Source organism: Sinocyclocheilus anshuiensis, unplaced genomic scaffold (assembly GCF_001515605.1).
Source record: "Sinocyclocheilus anshuiensis isolate Anshui unplaced genomic scaffold, SAMN03320099.WGS_v1.1 scaffold446, whole genome shotgun sequence".
Taxonomy (NCBI): domain Eukaryota; kingdom Metazoa; phylum Chordata; class Actinopteri; order Cypriniformes; family Cyprinidae; genus Sinocyclocheilus; species Sinocyclocheilus anshuiensis.
The window spans coordinates 1,038,290-1,054,468 of record NW_015544247.1 but is presented as its reverse complement, the minus strand read 5'-3'; the positions used below and the strand labels follow the sequence as shown (position 1 = coordinate 1,054,468).

At 37.0% G+C, this 16,179-nt stretch overlaps 2 protein-coding genes across 2 annotated transcripts; one reads left to right on the top strand and one right to left on the bottom strand.

Moving 5' to 3' along the window:
* Positions 1-481: 481 nt before the first annotated feature.
* On the bottom strand, positions 482-7,842 carry mis18bp1 (MIS18 binding protein 1). Its single transcript, XM_016498514.1, has 18 exons — positions 7,776-7,842; positions 6,717-7,376; positions 6,528-6,626; positions 6,322-6,423; positions 5,845-6,107; positions 5,614-5,687; positions 5,352-5,473; positions 5,179-5,269; positions 4,979-5,085; positions 4,006-4,172; positions 3,802-3,877; positions 2,445-3,720; positions 2,070-2,236; positions 1,829-1,968; positions 1,544-1,683; positions 1,314-1,392; positions 1,157-1,208; positions 482-1,042 (listed from the first exon to the last, which is right to left on the bottom strand). Exons 2-18 carry the CDS (start codon positions 7,306-7,308, stop codon positions 936-938), a joined length of 3,654 nt encoding a protein of 1,217 aa, XP_016354000.1. The 5' UTR covers positions 7,309-7,376; positions 7,776-7,842; the 3' UTR covers positions 482-935.
* A 666-nt stretch (positions 7,843-8,508) lies between these two features.
* On the top strand, positions 8,509-11,356 carry LOC107697680 (uncharacterized). Its single transcript, XM_016498476.1, has 5 exons — positions 8,509-9,003; positions 9,086-9,393; positions 9,496-9,702; positions 10,576-10,792; positions 10,908-11,356. The coding sequence occupies exons 1-5, from the start codon at positions 8,618-8,620 to the stop codon at positions 11,110-11,112; spliced, it is 1,323 nt and encodes a 440-aa protein (XP_016353962.1). The 5' UTR covers positions 8,509-8,617; the 3' UTR covers positions 11,113-11,356.
* The last annotated feature ends 4,823 nt before the right edge of the window (positions 11,357-16,179 follow it).

Genomic DNA, 16,179 nt, shown 5'->3' with positions numbered 1-16,179 from the left:
TGGCTATTATTGCAACATGCTGAGACCGCATTTATCTGCATTGTACAATAGCTGCCTACCTGTACAGCATTTTTGGCCAGTATATAGCCACCTACCTTGGCAGCATTTATTGTCATTATATTGAGTTTTTTTGTGGTGTAGTACTCCAAAACAACCATAAGCACTGTTATTTGCTCCAAGTTACATTTACAGTATCAAAAACAGCTTTATAAATGAATTCTATAGTTCAGAAAGAGGGTGGAAAAAGATTGTGAAAAAGGTTTTGGTGCCAGAAAACTTATATTGATAGTATACGTGTAGTTTAGGGATAAAATATCAAAATACAAAGGCATTAATTGTTAATATGCTTTTACACAGCATTTCAAAAGCAGCAGAAAGACCAATAGACATTTTCCAAAAACATATTTATAAAGAACGTGAAGGAACATGACAAAGAGATCTTTACTGTGAGCACAGCATACTTGAGTAAAACTGGTGGACAAAAATAAGTTTTAACCGTTTTATTTGTTCATACATTGTATTTGCTTATATATTTATTTACAATATAATCAAATAAAAGAATCTAAAATGTGGCATTTTCAACTTGTTGCTTTCACACCAGAGGAATTAATTAGAACTCGTTTCTTTTGCATTTCTTTATACCGAGCTAAGTTTATCCTCTTTCATTAGAATTATGGTATAACATCCGCATATTTTGAACTTCAAATTAAAAAATATATATATATATACAACTCACAGATAAACACTGCATTGTAGAAGAACTGGCCAAACAAAGCAAATTACAAATCTTCATTTGAGATGTTTTGTTAGATATAGCTAGCAAACATTTCATGAGCACTGGTGTTTGACAAACCAAAACACACTTAAAAACTGGAAAAGTGGAAGCTAAAATATTGTAAAATAATGTGATTAACAGCACTGAAATGTAGTGAAACTCAGCAGTACTCCATAAAATAATCGTCCTCCTCATCAGTGTCATCATCTCTGGATGGGATATCTTTATCTGACAGCATGTTCCACACCACAAAGTCTTCATCTTCAGCTGTTAAAAACAGTGGTAATGAATGGAAGAAAAAAAAAAAGAGTAACATTAATAAACAACATATTTTTCAACTCAATGCACAGTAGCAGGTTTGAGTTACCAAAATTTGCATACCAACACATCTCTTAAGCATCTTCTTTACTACTGGAGTTGGTATAAGCTTGTCCTGCACAAGAAAAATACTGCATCATCATTTTAATAGGGAGCAAAATAAAAGTTGGATCACTTATGGCAACAAGATTAAAGATAAGCAGGATTTTGAGACTGTTACCATTGGGGCAGCCTTTTTGCCCCGTTTCCGTCCCTTCTGGTTCTTCTGAAGATGGTAAATGTACTTGTCCATGTTATTCCTTAAAATAAACAAAAATTAATGGTTTATACAAAGATCCAAATTAGACATCTGCATTTTTGAAACATTTCTAAAATGAGGCAATAAGCCTGATGAGTGCACTCTGCATCCGCCCACTAAATATAGCTTTGGCAGTCGAGATGAAAGCGTACTTGTTGATGGATCCCAGCATTCCTGGGCTGATGTGCAGACACTGAGGGGTTTTAGCAGCAGTAGAAGTGCTAGAACTCGGCGTCTGAGGGTTCTGAAGTAGGCTGAAATCTTCATCTCCATTTGCAGCAAGTACAGGCAACTTCAAAAGACAACGTCAAGTTAGATTTTCTTAGGGTATAGACAGGATATGGTATCATTCAGACAGGGGGCTTCATCGGGTCTGCATGTGCAGTTCATGAAGAATCTAGTTCAGTGCATGTCCAAATCAATCAAAAGCAAAGCACCTTGATTTGTTTATTGTGCATTGGCGAGTTGGCAAAAACGTCATCATGGTTATCTTTGGGCATGTGGTCCAAGAAATGCCTCATCTGCTGTCTCCTTTTAAGTGTTCCAGCTTTAGCAGTTATTTCAACTATTTCCTTTCCTGTGAGAAAAAAGACGTTTTTTTTTTTTTTTCAAATGCATGAATTTGCATTTGAAAACTTTGACAATTTGTAAAAATTGTAATAACCCTTCAAATTATACCTGGCTCTTCAGTTGCTGCTGCTTTCTGAGCTCTTATTCTGGGTCTTTTGTTGGTCTTCTGATTGGAATTATACTGTTCCTGACACTCTTCAGCCGAACGAGTGCCGACAATATACGCAACTTTTGCCCAGTAACCACTCTTGTGCTTGGGCAATGAGTTGACAGCCCTATCCAAAGAGATACACAGTACTATCATGATCCATCTACATTTCATGCATCCAAAGGAATGATGTGAATTTGTAAAATAATGACCAGAATTTCTTTCAACTGTAAAAAAACAACAACTTAAATCTAAAACAAAAATGATATATATATATATATATATATATATATATATATATATAAAATAAAATGGCATTCAAGATTAAAGCTTACTCGTGTAGTTTTTGTAGCTCTTCTTCAGTCCATTTTCCATCCAATAGCTCATCTTGTTCATTCATATTGCTGTTTTCTGTGTGTGGCTTTTTGCTCCTAGTGTTTGCTTTTCCTGTTTCAGATTTCTTTGATCTTCTGTTATTTGAAACAGCATGTTGAACACTTTCCTCACCCTCTGAGTGCTCAGAATGCATGTCCTCTGAGGACGCAAGGTGTCCATTTGTTTTAAGTTCAGATTTAGCTTTCCTCGGTCTTGTCTTCAACAATAATGTACGTGCAGGCTTCTTGTCGTGTCGCCTTCTCTCTTCGTCGTCATCATCTGTGGGAAAATCTATAGAATCTCCGACCAAAACATCATCCGAGTTTCTCTGCGATATCTTTTTTGGTCTACGTGAACGTCTCACTGAGTCCTGTTCATTTTGTTCCTTATGACTGGTAGAGTCTTGCACCACAGAGGTCTCAGTCTTATGAGGTTTTGTTCGCTGATTGCGGCCTGCAGGCTTCTTGTCGTGTCGCCTTCTCTCTTCATCATCATCATCAGTGGGAAAATCAATAGAATCTCCTACCAAAACATCTGAATTTCTCTGAGAGGTCTTTTTAGATCTACGTAAAACTCTCACTGAGTCCTGTTCATTTTGTTCCTTATGACTAATAGAGTTTTTCGCCACAGAGGCCTCAGTCTTATGAGGTTTTGTTAGCCATTTATGGTCTGTGGACCCTTTTCCTCTTTGCCTTTTTGGAGGGTCTGGAGATGCAAATGAGCTGTTTGAGTCAGTAGAGCACTGGGCTTTGGAGTATATCAGAGTGCTTCGGCGTAAGGACCTGCTGTCGTGTGGCATGGATTGTGGTTCATCCTGAATTTGCTTTTGGGGAGACTTGTTATTGTGCTTTGTTTTCAGATCATTCTCAGAGCCTGTTTCCTGCTCATCATATGACATTGATCCATCCCTAGGTGAGAAATGACCATTCACTGAATCAACCTTTGTGTTCTCCATCATTTCTGACTCTGAACCCATTGCGTTTTCCTCTCCTCTTGACTGTTGCTTTCTCAGAGAGGCTCTTTGAGGTCGACTAGCTTTTTGTTTCACGCCATGACTCAAGTTAGAGCTGAGGGCCATAACCAGGGGTCCTTTCTGAGCTCCTGGAGGTTTATTCAGTGTTGTGCTCTCAATTAGAGGTGGATTGCTCTGGACCTTTCTTTGGGGTTTGGAACGCTGTTTGATCCTCCTCATTGGCACTGACAATTCATCTTCACTGCTAGATGCGTTACGCCTCCCTTTTGTAAAACAAGTAAATATGAAAATTTGCAATGAAAAACAAACACACTTTAAAACAAATGTTTGTTATCAATGCACACCTCTTCCCAGAGTTTCAGGCCTGGATGATTGTTCCTCTGTGATTTGTGATGTTGCCATAGTTACTGGCTTCTTTGGCTGGAAAGAAAAAGAACATCAAATTTAAGAAATGGCCCACCTGCTCCATAACAATATAAAAAGTCCCCATAAATGCCACTAGAGATCAAAGACATTGTTTGCAGTGCTGAATGAAATGAGAAAAGTACCGTGAACAGCATTGAGGTAGAGTAGTCCTCATGGACAGTGACATTCATGTCAGAGTCCATAACAATCCTCCCTCCTTTCCAGTATTCCAGTGGAGCTTTGATGAGTCGGCCACTGCGGGAAACTTTTGCACTGCCCTGCTGAACGCTGTCAGTGGGAGTGATGGGAGCTGTAACACAAAAAAATTCAATATATTAGTGTGACAGTTTTAAACCTATGGGGATGTACAGAGTTTAAACGAAAGCAATAAGCCCCAAGAAGCCGTGGTTTACAGTGAATTTATAACAGCTAAGGGGCGTTATTAGGCACAACACGAAACCCCCTTAGCTGTTATAAATTCATTGTAAACCACGACTTCACGGGGCTTATTGCTTTTATAAAACGGTTATTCCATATACGTAGTAAGGTTTCACAAAATAAAACAGAGCAAATAAAGTGTAATGATGTTAATAAAAACATTATTCTTCCGCTAAACAATGTAGTTCCTCAGAAACGGTTGTGGTTCAAACAAAGTGGTTGCCGAGCAACACACAAATGTTAACAAAGGTGTATGTTTGTAGAGTAATTTACAACAGCTTCGAACTTGACTCAACCAATCAGAATCAAGGACCGGAACTATCTGTTTTATAAAATATTCTTCCGCCTAACAATGTAGTTCCTCAGAAACGGTTGTGGTTCAAACAAAGTGGTTGCCGAGCAACACACAAATGTTAACAAAGGTGTATGTTTGTAGAGTAATTTACAACAGCTTCGAACTTGACTCAACCAATCAGAATCAAGGACCGGAACTATCTGTTTTATAAAAAATATTTGAACTGGGATTCCAAACATTCTTGATACAGACACTAATAACATATAACCAACTAGACAATAAATGAAACAAATAATTATGACTGATTCCTTAAAACATTCAGACAGATTTGTGATTTGTCTAAATGATTGAAACGTCAGTTAATGCTAAAATGTTATACTCACAGGTTACAACGCTCTGAATCTTGGAATGTTTGGATGTTGAGTTTTTAGAGGCCTGTTGATTTTTAATTTTGGAAGGTTTCACACTGTCATCCTGATTTTTTGGTGGTCTAAAACAAGAGGAGGCGAAACAATTTAATGAAATGTAGAATTTCTTTTCATAATTTGATAAATAACATAATAACAGAGTTGAGGCAACTTACCCCATATGACAACTCAAAAACTGATCCAGGTACTCCTTCCACATTTTTGGAAACCCAAAGAGAAATTTCTTCAAAAACCATGATGGAAATGCTGTAAGGGTCGAAACAAAACTGTAAAAATGAAATAAACACAATCCAAGTAATGCAACCTGATTTAAAAAGCATTATCTTACATGAATTGGGATGTTTGGCCATTTTCCCAATGAGGACGTAGGTTCTGCCAGATGACGTCTTGAGAACATTACTTGAGATTCTTTCAGAGATAAAACTGCTGTGCCAAGGTATCATAGTATCTCTGTATGTATCAAGCAAAACCATTTTAGAGCTACATAAAACAGCTTCACAGAAGATTAATGAAAAAGCATAATGCTGTAATACACTATGACAAGTCTTTAAGATATACAAGAAAAAAGGGGTAGGAAGCAAATATCTTACACACGAATACCATCAACCACAAGGTCTTTGTTGAACAGTTTCAAAACCCAGTCTCTTAAATGAATCCCTCTCACCTACAAGACAAAACAATGTACTAACTACAAATGCTGAAATACAGATCATAATTACAAAATATAAAATCACCAAATCATGTTTTTGCATCCGTTTTGACATTTTGTCAAGGATTTTAAAAATCATTAAGAAACAAATGCTGTTGTTTTTTAAACTTACATTTGTTTCCTCATAGAGAGCTACGTCTGCTTGTCTAGCTTGCTGTTTTGACTGAAACACAGACACTTTCTTTCGTGGGATCAACAACCGAGGAGAGAGCTGCAGTAGAGGATCCTCCAGTAGATTATGAGGGAGTCCAGGGACCACTTCTGAGCACTCCGACTGGCCAAACGGATCAGACTCAGGTCTACTGGACGTGTCTATTTGGAGGTTTCCTTCATTTTCCTTTTCTACGGAAATGCTCCTCTCACCAAAAACACCACCTGCAATCAAATTACACAGCGCTAATGTGTTATGATCCGTGTCCTATTGTTCTTTGCTTTATTATTTAGATCACAGTAAATGTGTAACCCAATTTTTGGTAAAAATCTGAATTATACTTATTGCCAAATATCTTTTCCCACACAAAGAATTTGTCTTGGTGACAGAAGAAGAATTCTAATTTTGTGAGTAACACGGTAAAATTAAACATCATACCTCTATTTCTGTCCTTTGAACTGCTGACATAAGTGATTGGTTTCCGTGGAAGCTGGGCTAATGTCTCATCAGGAACCACCTTGTCCAACAGCACAGGAGGCTCTTTGGTTACACAAGATTTTTATAAATTAATCAGGTCATACTGAATACAACTGTCCTAAAATGCCAAACAACAGCAATTACTAAAATAAACCATTAAATCATACGTCTGTTCCTTTTAGAAAGATCCTCCGGCATTTGCTTTTGCCTTGCTTTCATCTCCGATAACATCTCCTCAGGTATGTTCTCAAGTAAAACATATGGCTCTAGAAAAAGAAAAGTGAAATTAGTAGAATTCATTTCTAGAAGTCATCATTATGTATGACATCTGGGGGGAAAAAATAAGGAGAACTCACCAATAAATGCCTCTGACTCCATATTAAAGGTTTCATGTTGTCTTCCAGGCACTTTATGAAGATTGATGGAATTACTATCTTGTGGTAAATCTATTTCTCCAGGCTGTGCATCTCCTCCCGGTGACTGTGGAGGAGAGAGGGCTAACACATAGGTCTCCTGGCTTGCGTTATTCTTTTGTGAGTACTGCGTTACAGGGTTCGAGGGGATACTGCCACAAATCTCTTGGTTTCCAACATGATCAGAGGCTGCCCCACGCCCTGCAGAGTTTTGTCTCTGAACTTTTGCCTTCATTCTTGCAAAAATCTTTGCCGGCGTCTCAGTGCATCTCTTCAGCATCACGTCAGCTTTGTCTTGAGGGGCGACCTCCACCGTGGCATTGATGCTGCTGATCTCACAGGGGATATTTGGGCTATTTTCTTCAGCATTCTGTGCAGTGGAGTTCATCACCAACACATCTCGGTTTGAAATCTTTCTGCCTGACCCAGTTGTCCAATTGTGAGCTACTTTAGGTATGATTTTGACTGGTGTGATCATGTCACCAAGCCCAGGGGCTTCAGGAGCAATGAAATAGTCTTGTAGTGGATTATACATTATTGTATTAGAGGAAAGACAGACTAAATGTTTACAGCCCCACAGTGGTCCATGTTCTCATCAAAATCCTATAATATGCAAAGGGGAAAAATCTAATTAACGAAAGAAGCTAAAAAGTGGAGATTGATTCGTCTATAAATATTGTCTTTAGTCTATAAAATGAGACGCTTTATATATATATATATATATATATATATATAATGATTTCGCTGACACGCAACATCAGTAATAAAATAAATATCTTAATCGATTTAAACCATAAACACTTGTCTAAATTCAAAATTAACGTTAGTCTGGCTGTAAACTACTAACGTTAAAAAAACGAAAACAACCCCGTGCACACTTAACCGTCGACAAACCCCGTGTAAAATGATCGATTACATATCAGTAAGTGAAACAAAGTTCACATAATATATAGTTGGTTAAGTGACTTTAGGGCCTATAATTACTAAAAACGACTCGCTTACCATGTAAACTCGTTTGAATTTTCCCGGATAAAGCGCGGCTAACGTCTCGTGTCACGTAAGGACTGCGTCACTTCCGTCAATAACGCTACTAGGAAGTGAGTGGTTCATTTCAGTGACTCGGTTCTTTCGGACAGTTCGTTTCAAAGAATTGGTTTAAAAACAGTTCTGTGATTATTTTGACCTCAAAAAAGGCATCGCGTAACATACTACTGTTTATTATACCGATTATGATTTATTAAATGTGTCGTTTATTGTAATCCCATGCTACCCAGTTAAGTCCCAGCCATGACACAAAGTCATTTAGAACAATATTAAAATTACTGCACAACTCTTGCCCAAAATATTTGCTTGTTTTAATCAATGTTATTTGTTAAATGCAGCTCTAATTTAAAAAAAAAAAAAAGTTCTAAATTTAAAAAATGATGGCTACTGTCACATAGCAATAAAGTAACAAAAACTGACAAAATGTAACAGAGTTAGTGCAATGGCATAAAGTTTCAAGGTATCAGTTTGAATTTATCCGTTTGAATTTACAATTCTGTAAATATGCACAAGCTGGAGAAGTTAAAAGACACCTCTTTAATTCTATTTCGGATATGAACATGTCTACTTCTACAGTAGTAACAATTTTTCTTTCGACATTCAAGCTTTTCAATGCGAATGAATCTTTCAGAACGGTATTGTGAACCGGTTCAATTGATTCATTTAAAAGATCCGACTCAAATGAACGACTCGCGCACGCTTCGTATTTCGCAATTCGCACGTGTGTCGAAAATATGAACTTGGAGAGAATACCAAATGAGTTGTGTATAAGAATGAAGTTAAAATGTTAGGAAATACGTATGCAGTTAACATTTCGTCGTTTGTCAAAGGAGACGATGTCCAAGATTCAACTAACGTTACCGGATGAAATTTGGATCCATGTGTTTGGATTTCTCTCGGATCGCGACAAATTAAATGTTCGTTTAAGCTGCACGTACTTTAAGAGACTGATCGACCACTGGTCCTTATGGAAAGACAGCATTATCGTCCTCCAAAAGCTCTACGACTCACATTTCTGGAAAACTCTTTGTCAAAGGAAAATCAAGTCTATTGTTGTTCAAAAGGCAACGGCAAAAGTCTTGCAACAAACTGTGGCTTGGCTGCCGTGGATCGGTTCAGTGACTCTGGTTCAGTGCAGTGATGGCACAGCTCTGGTGACACTGGGGGCTTTAAAACACCTCCAGAGGCTTGTCATGTTCAGTTACTCTGGTTCAGTGCGCTGATGGCACAGCTCTGATGACACTGGGGGCTTTAAAACCCCTCCAGAGGCTTGTCATCCGTCAGTGTTGCTGTCGGAGTCTGACCAGCTCACTTTTATCTTTGAGACAACTGACTCATCTCTGCTTGTGTGAGGTCAGGAGAGCCTCGATATCGGAGATAAGTGCTGCAATTTCGCAACTTGTCAATCTTACCACACTGAAGTACCATGACGATAAAAATCCTATCCATAAAACTGCCCTTCATGGCATGTTGGGGCGTCTGCCCAACTTAAAACACCTTTCCTTGAGATTGGGGCCAAAGTATGGGATTCTGCCTGGTGATTATTTTTGTCCAACTAAAGCATATGGACATCCAGGTATGTATGCTTTGAGGAAAGAAAAATAAGGGGAAGAAATGAAGAAAGGATTTTCACTTTTTTAGAGTCATCACCCATCATCCCATCTTGTCTTTCACACAGGAGTGACTCCGGATGCAGAGTTTGGCCTGAGCAGCCTGGAGCTGCTGAACTATGAAGACCCCTGCCTCTCCTCTGTTGCCTTCAATGGTCTGTCCTCCCTGACCAAACTGACAGTGCATTACAAACAATGGCATGAAAATACAAACTTCTGCTGCCTCACAAAATGGCTGCAAGGGCTCAATGTACTCTCAGAGCTTAACATTTCTTGTAAGTATGAAAAAAATGCGCAACACTTGTAATGCTTCATTGTAGCCTTGGAAAAGTTTAAAAAGGGGTCTTCAACAGGGGAACATCAGTAAATATGCCGTAAGATAAATTAATGTAATGATTAAAATACCAACAAAACGTATTCCATACTTGAGACCCACAGAATAATAATTATTATTAAAAAATAGCAGTCATATGAAATTTGATCATATTATTAATAATAATATTTATTATTGCATTAAATAATTTTGTTGTTATTTCATTGTTTGAGTAGCACTTTACAATAAGGTCTTTAGTTCATGCTAATTAATGCATTAATATTAACTAACAACGAGCAATAAATTACAGTATTTATTATTTTCAGTGTTTATAACATTAACGGATGCAACTTTTGATTTTAATAATACATTAGTAAATGTTAAAATGAACTAATAAGATTAACAAAATGCTTTCAGAGTATTTTTTTACTGTTATTTCATGTTAGCTTATGTCGTTAACTAACAAATGTTAACAAACACACTTAACAATATTGTTAAGTGTTACCATTGGTTTTATTCTTTTGACATCCCTAGTTTCTGTTTCAGAACGTTTGGATGATTAAGACAAGCATCTTAAGGAAGATAAGGCTGATGATACACTGTGCAACTTTGGGAAATGTTGCCTTCAATGGGCAACCAGGTGAGACACAGGGCCCATGATCGATCTAAAATATCCAGATAGACATTAGTTATCCATTCTCAATGGGAAAGTGCCCAAGCATAAATATTGCTTTATTAGGAAAAAAAAAGTTGCCCTGTGTATCATCAGCCGAAGACTCTTCAATTCAGAACCGATTTTTAGGCAATGAATCCCTCATTTTGTTGTATTTTCTAGTAGGATTCTCTCTCGGAGCCTACGCTGAATCAATTCCCAGGACTGTGCAGCGGTTGTCTCTCATGGGAGTGAAGGCTGAGTTGGAGTCTGTCAGGATCATGGGAGAGCAGGTGCCGGATCTCCTTCACCTCCACTTGGACTTGCGTTGTCATAACATCTGTGATGTAATCACAGAAATGCCCCAGATTTTCCCAAAGCTGCAAATCCTGAAAGTGAGGTGAGAGTTATTTGTCATGAATTCTAAATATATTATGTCAGAATGAGTAAACACACTGCTTTGTATGTGTGTCTGACCTCAGTTACTTTCATTCTAATCAGCTTCTCTCTTTCAGACACCATAATGTTCCAGAATCAGAGTTTCTTCAACTTCAGCATCTGCCTCGACTCAAGCAGTTAGTGATTTTGGATGCACCCAAAGGCCCCAGTCCTACAGTCCTCAATCTGACTCAAAAACTCCACGTCCAAACAAACAACAGAATCCATGTGCTTCATTGCAATTCAAAGGACCAAACCACTTGTTCTTGTGGTTTTTATTGATAAACTTCATTGTTTAACTCATGTTTATATTTGACTACAGTTGGAAACAGATTATCATGCCTTGCACACAGGTGTCTTTTTAACATAGAGCAGCATTCCACTGAAGATCGAAAATGGAAATACCTTTAATACATTGTGCCAATGATATTTCATGCCATCAAAATTTGCTTAACTCTTTATAAAGTGCTATATAGTTAAAATGGTATATTCACTCATGGTCTCTTTGTAAATATATTTTCCAATAAATTAATGAAATTAAAAAGACTAGTCAAAAGTGTTCTTTTCCATCCATAACATCCAAACACCTCCACTAGGTGGCAATCTATTCACACTTGAGTATAAAAAAAAAAATCAATACACTCAAATGAGTTTTACCTCTTCATGCAATTCACAAACTATGTATAAATAAAAAATATGTATATATATATTCTTATTTTCTCCCCAAAGTAGATGTGCCAGATATTTTTACTTTACAAGTACTACATATGATGTGATATTCTGCATTAGTATTTATAAATCTATGTATTATACATATGGCCTCAAAATACTTTTTAAAGGATTGTTTAATAAATAAAGCTTTTCACCACATTGTCAGACATTGTGATTTCACACATGTATTAGTTCTGTGAAAGACAAATATATACATGACAAAGTGGGTAAATGTTTACCATAAGCACGCTCAGAAGGTCATGGGTTCACATCCTTATAAACAGGATTATCATATTCAGTTTTTATAGTTTCATAATTGCTGATGAAACAATCGTGATTGGACTTTTTAGCACACTTCATTATCCAATTTAGATGTTTAAGAATTTACGATATGAAAATTAATTTTAAAGGCTTTCCATCAGGTTTTACCAGTCAAACTGATGAGGCATTAATATAATTAGAAGCAATTGTGCTAGCAATTAGCTGAAGTGAAGCTGATCCATCATTGCATATATAATACTGAAGGGTGAATGTCTGGATGTTTTAATCCCACTCAAGGTTATACAGTTGTAAGAGCTTCTGAGAAGTTTTATGGTGTATTGAAGCTCTGAGAAATCTTCCATTAGCCGAGGATGGAGCATTTATCAAATGAGAGACGACAGGGACAACATATCATTCCACATTATATCCCGCTGAGGGAGAAATAATGTGCTCATAAGTAACAGTGGAGACTGAGTGAAAACACTTTTGGAGTGTCTAACAGCAAACAGTGTCCACTGAGAAGCCTGCAATGTTTCAACACAGTTCTATCCGTAATTTGAAAGAGACTGTTGTAGCTTAGCCCGCTTCTGCTTTTCCAGGATGTGAAAGTCACGGTTCAGTCTCTTTTTTTTTATGCTTTACATACATTATTTTGACAAATGTTTCATTTCAGGCCATTATGCATGTCCCAGAAATTTCAATATTTCACCTCGGCAAGAAAACTATATGTTCTAATGCTTCAGTCATACTCTCTGAGAGAGTAAAAATGGCAGTCTGGAGAAAATGGAAGGAGATTGGTGTATTCTCTTTGAATTTTCATTCTGAGACAGACATTCCAACATCTTTCAGAATTCTAAATATTCCACAGGATCTCTTGAATTTTTTTTTTTTTTCAAAAGCAAAGACCAAAAATACCTTCGGTTTTACCCTGAGGATTCTGCTATTGCAGTTATGAATTAGTGTTGGCTTTCTCAGAATATTGTATTGCCTCTAAATTAACACAATTCCCATGTGTTTTGTTTCTTTTCTAGATAAGAGTATCTAGCCGGCAAAAGTTCACTCAATCATTATAGAATTACATCGTGACAGAATTTCAATTTGGTTCAATTGCATTTGATTAGAACATGGGGCAAAATGTCTCTATTAAAGCATCTTTTGAATTTCCCTTAAAAGTGTTTTGAGCCATAAAAGGAGCTTGGAACTCTTTGCAGCTTTCGACAGCTCTTAGGCTCAGGATGGGAATTTTGGACTTCTTTTAAGTACACTGAATTCAAGGTATCTTGTAAAGCGCCACCCATATTGATTTAGTTTTGACTGAAATGAAAACGGCAATGGAGAAATGATACAATAATGGCTGTGGAGGACAGTACGCACCTACCCACATGATCACACATAATCAATACCATTTAGTGGATGGTATCATCTTGTCAGTTTCTTCCATCACGGTCTATGGAGGGATTTTGCATTCTCCTCCACACACAATCATTTCTCATTTCGAGTATGTGAATGGTGAAGCCCCCACTCTACTGTGAGTAAACGACTTCTCCATTCTTATCAGAAAGCAATTTGCTCGTGTGAGACAGTAAAGTACAAGCTCTCCATCATTATGAAATGGCTGTCCATGTCGTCTGATCTACGAGAAAGGAGATGTCGTATGAACACACAGACTATCTGGGAGATAGCTTGCCAGCTCATCCGGATGCAAACGCTGTATCATGCTGGCACAATGAAACCTGTGTCGCAACTAAAGGGAGCTAGCTATACAGGAATCTGGCAAAAATAGCATCAGTGCAAGAAGATGGCATTCTATGAAATGAATGTACATAAGTAACCGGGGTTAGTTGTCACACTGTCTATATCTCTGTAACTGTAAGGTTTTAAGTGCAGTTGCACAAACATTAACGTGGTTTTATATGATGTTTAAAAAATATTGTTCTATTGTTTCTATGTTTTGTTTTATAATTTTACATTTGCCAAAAAACCTATAATAACAGGTTCTGTTGTGACAGCTTATCTCAACATGTTCAATAAACTGACATTTTTTTCTGGGAAATACAGGTGGAAATGTTAAATAGCTTTTTTTTTGTAGCCAAGACTTGAAATTGACTTTCAAAGAGAAACCTACTTTGAGAAAAAATAACTGAAGTGAAATGTGTGACGGATATAAATAGGTCTTTAACAATAAAACTCCAGCAAATATGTTTTCTTTGCACGATTGCACGACTATGGTTCAGATGTTTTGAGGACAATATAGGAGCTGTAAATGGCATGCTGAAGAATCTGAGAGAATGCCGGATGAGTTGCGAAGGGGAAAGCAGGATGTGGGTTAGTGTGTATGTGTGTGAGTGAAGCTGTTATTCCAGTAAAACAATAAAATCGGTACCACTCCATGTGATGCAGTAATGCAGGAACAACTCAGCCTATCTAAAGGTGTCTCAACGTGCATTATACACTCTTTAAAATAAAGATTCTAAAAGGTTTTCGCAGTGATGCCATAGAAACTCTTAAAAGTACCAATTTTTTCTTAGTAAAGAGCAATTTAATAATCTGTAGAAGCTTTTTCCACTGTAAAGAACCTTTAAGGCAACGGAGAAGTTCCATGGATGTTAAAGGATCTCCATAAATGCAAAAAAAAAAAAAAAAAGTTTATTTTTAGCTTGGCCAAACATGAAAATGTGCTGAAAATATTCCCCCCCCCCCCATCTGCAGTAAATGGGTGCCATCAGAACGAGAGTTTAAACTAACAGCTAATAAAAACATCACAATCATAAATACAATCAAAAGTGATGTAAAGCTACATTTTTCCAAATATGTTTCCAAAACCCAACCCTTGTCCTACAAACTGTATGTCTTACAGAATTTAAAATTCACCAAATTCTGAAAAGCTCAGGGTATCAAAGAAGAGAGTCAAAGTGTTAAGCTGAATATATGCAAAATTAACTTCTAATGACAAATCTTACATATTTAACTAAAGTGATGGTCATATTTTGGGTTAATTTACAACCCTGGCCAAGTCTTTGATCCTCTTCGAGGACAGGACATGCAACCACATGCAACTCAATGCATATTCAGCCTTATGTGTCCTGTTAAAAAAAAAGGAAGGTATATTTTCAGTTAACTAATATTGTTTAAAAAGAAGAATTTAATAGCATATCTAAGACACAGAAGAAGACACACAAATACATATTAAATATCAGACATTAATTTGAGCATCTTTCCATAATCTTAAAAAAAAAAAAAGTTCAGATTCTAATGAAAAATATCCCAATGGTTTAATGTGTTCATACCCCATTAGATAGCCAAAAAAGAAAGAAAGAGAATGATAAGCAACAGAGGGAGCGATGAAGCGGCGGAGCAAAATAATGAAAGCGAGAGATGGTCAAACATGTGGACGAGTGCCATAAGAACATTTCTATTTCATAAGCTGCTCAAAGTGCTGATGTACAAACAATGAATAAATAATTCCATTCTTTGAACTAGAGTTTGAACAGTGTATTCCATAGGGAGTTGAAGGAAAATAGACCTAATAATGGCTTTTTCATGAATAAAATAACTTTTCTTCAAGACAAATACTTTAAATGATACTTGGTAGTGCATGAAAACATTCATTATTGATACATAATCTGAAAAATGATCAATATGTCTGTTTGCACGGGGAGCCCATTACATTGTTATTTAAAAGAGAGAGAGAGAGAGAGAGAGAGAGAGAGAGAGAGAGAGAGAGAGAGAGAGAGAGATAAAAGGGAATGTAGCATTAATAAATCAAGAGTTGGGAGAGAGACATAAAATCTTTTTTCATCTGTTTGTGGTAGAGCAGCTGGACCAGAGGGACACAATCACATCCACAGATTATGAGTAAAATTACACAAACTAACATGTAATAGAAAGAATAGCCACCTGCTAAGATGCTGGATGTGATAATTTCTTTACACACTATTAGTGTTAACTAATTATGCCCGTGGGTTATCCCTTTTTAAACCCCGGGTTATGAAACCCTATTATGCATGTGTAATAATGAGTCAAATGTTTTTATTTTATTTTATTTTATTTTATTTTATTTTTTATGGGGGTGCTTAGTTTTTGTTTTTTTTGGCTGGAGCACCTGCTAGCCCCTCCCTAGTCTCGCGTAGCCAGACCTTCAGACTGACGGCTGAAGGTCTGGAATTCATGGCAGCTTTCATTGGCCAAGGCCTGCCAATAAGGCCGTTTGACCGACATGTCAAACAACCAATCACAGTTTGTTTCGTTTCAGCGTCACGCTTCGGAGCGTGGAAATGTCAAGATTCTATTCCGCAAACCTGAAATATTTCACATACTTTTGAGAATCCAGCGTTTAGTTGATCCTGATAAGCGCTCATCGTCACAGTTGTAAACACG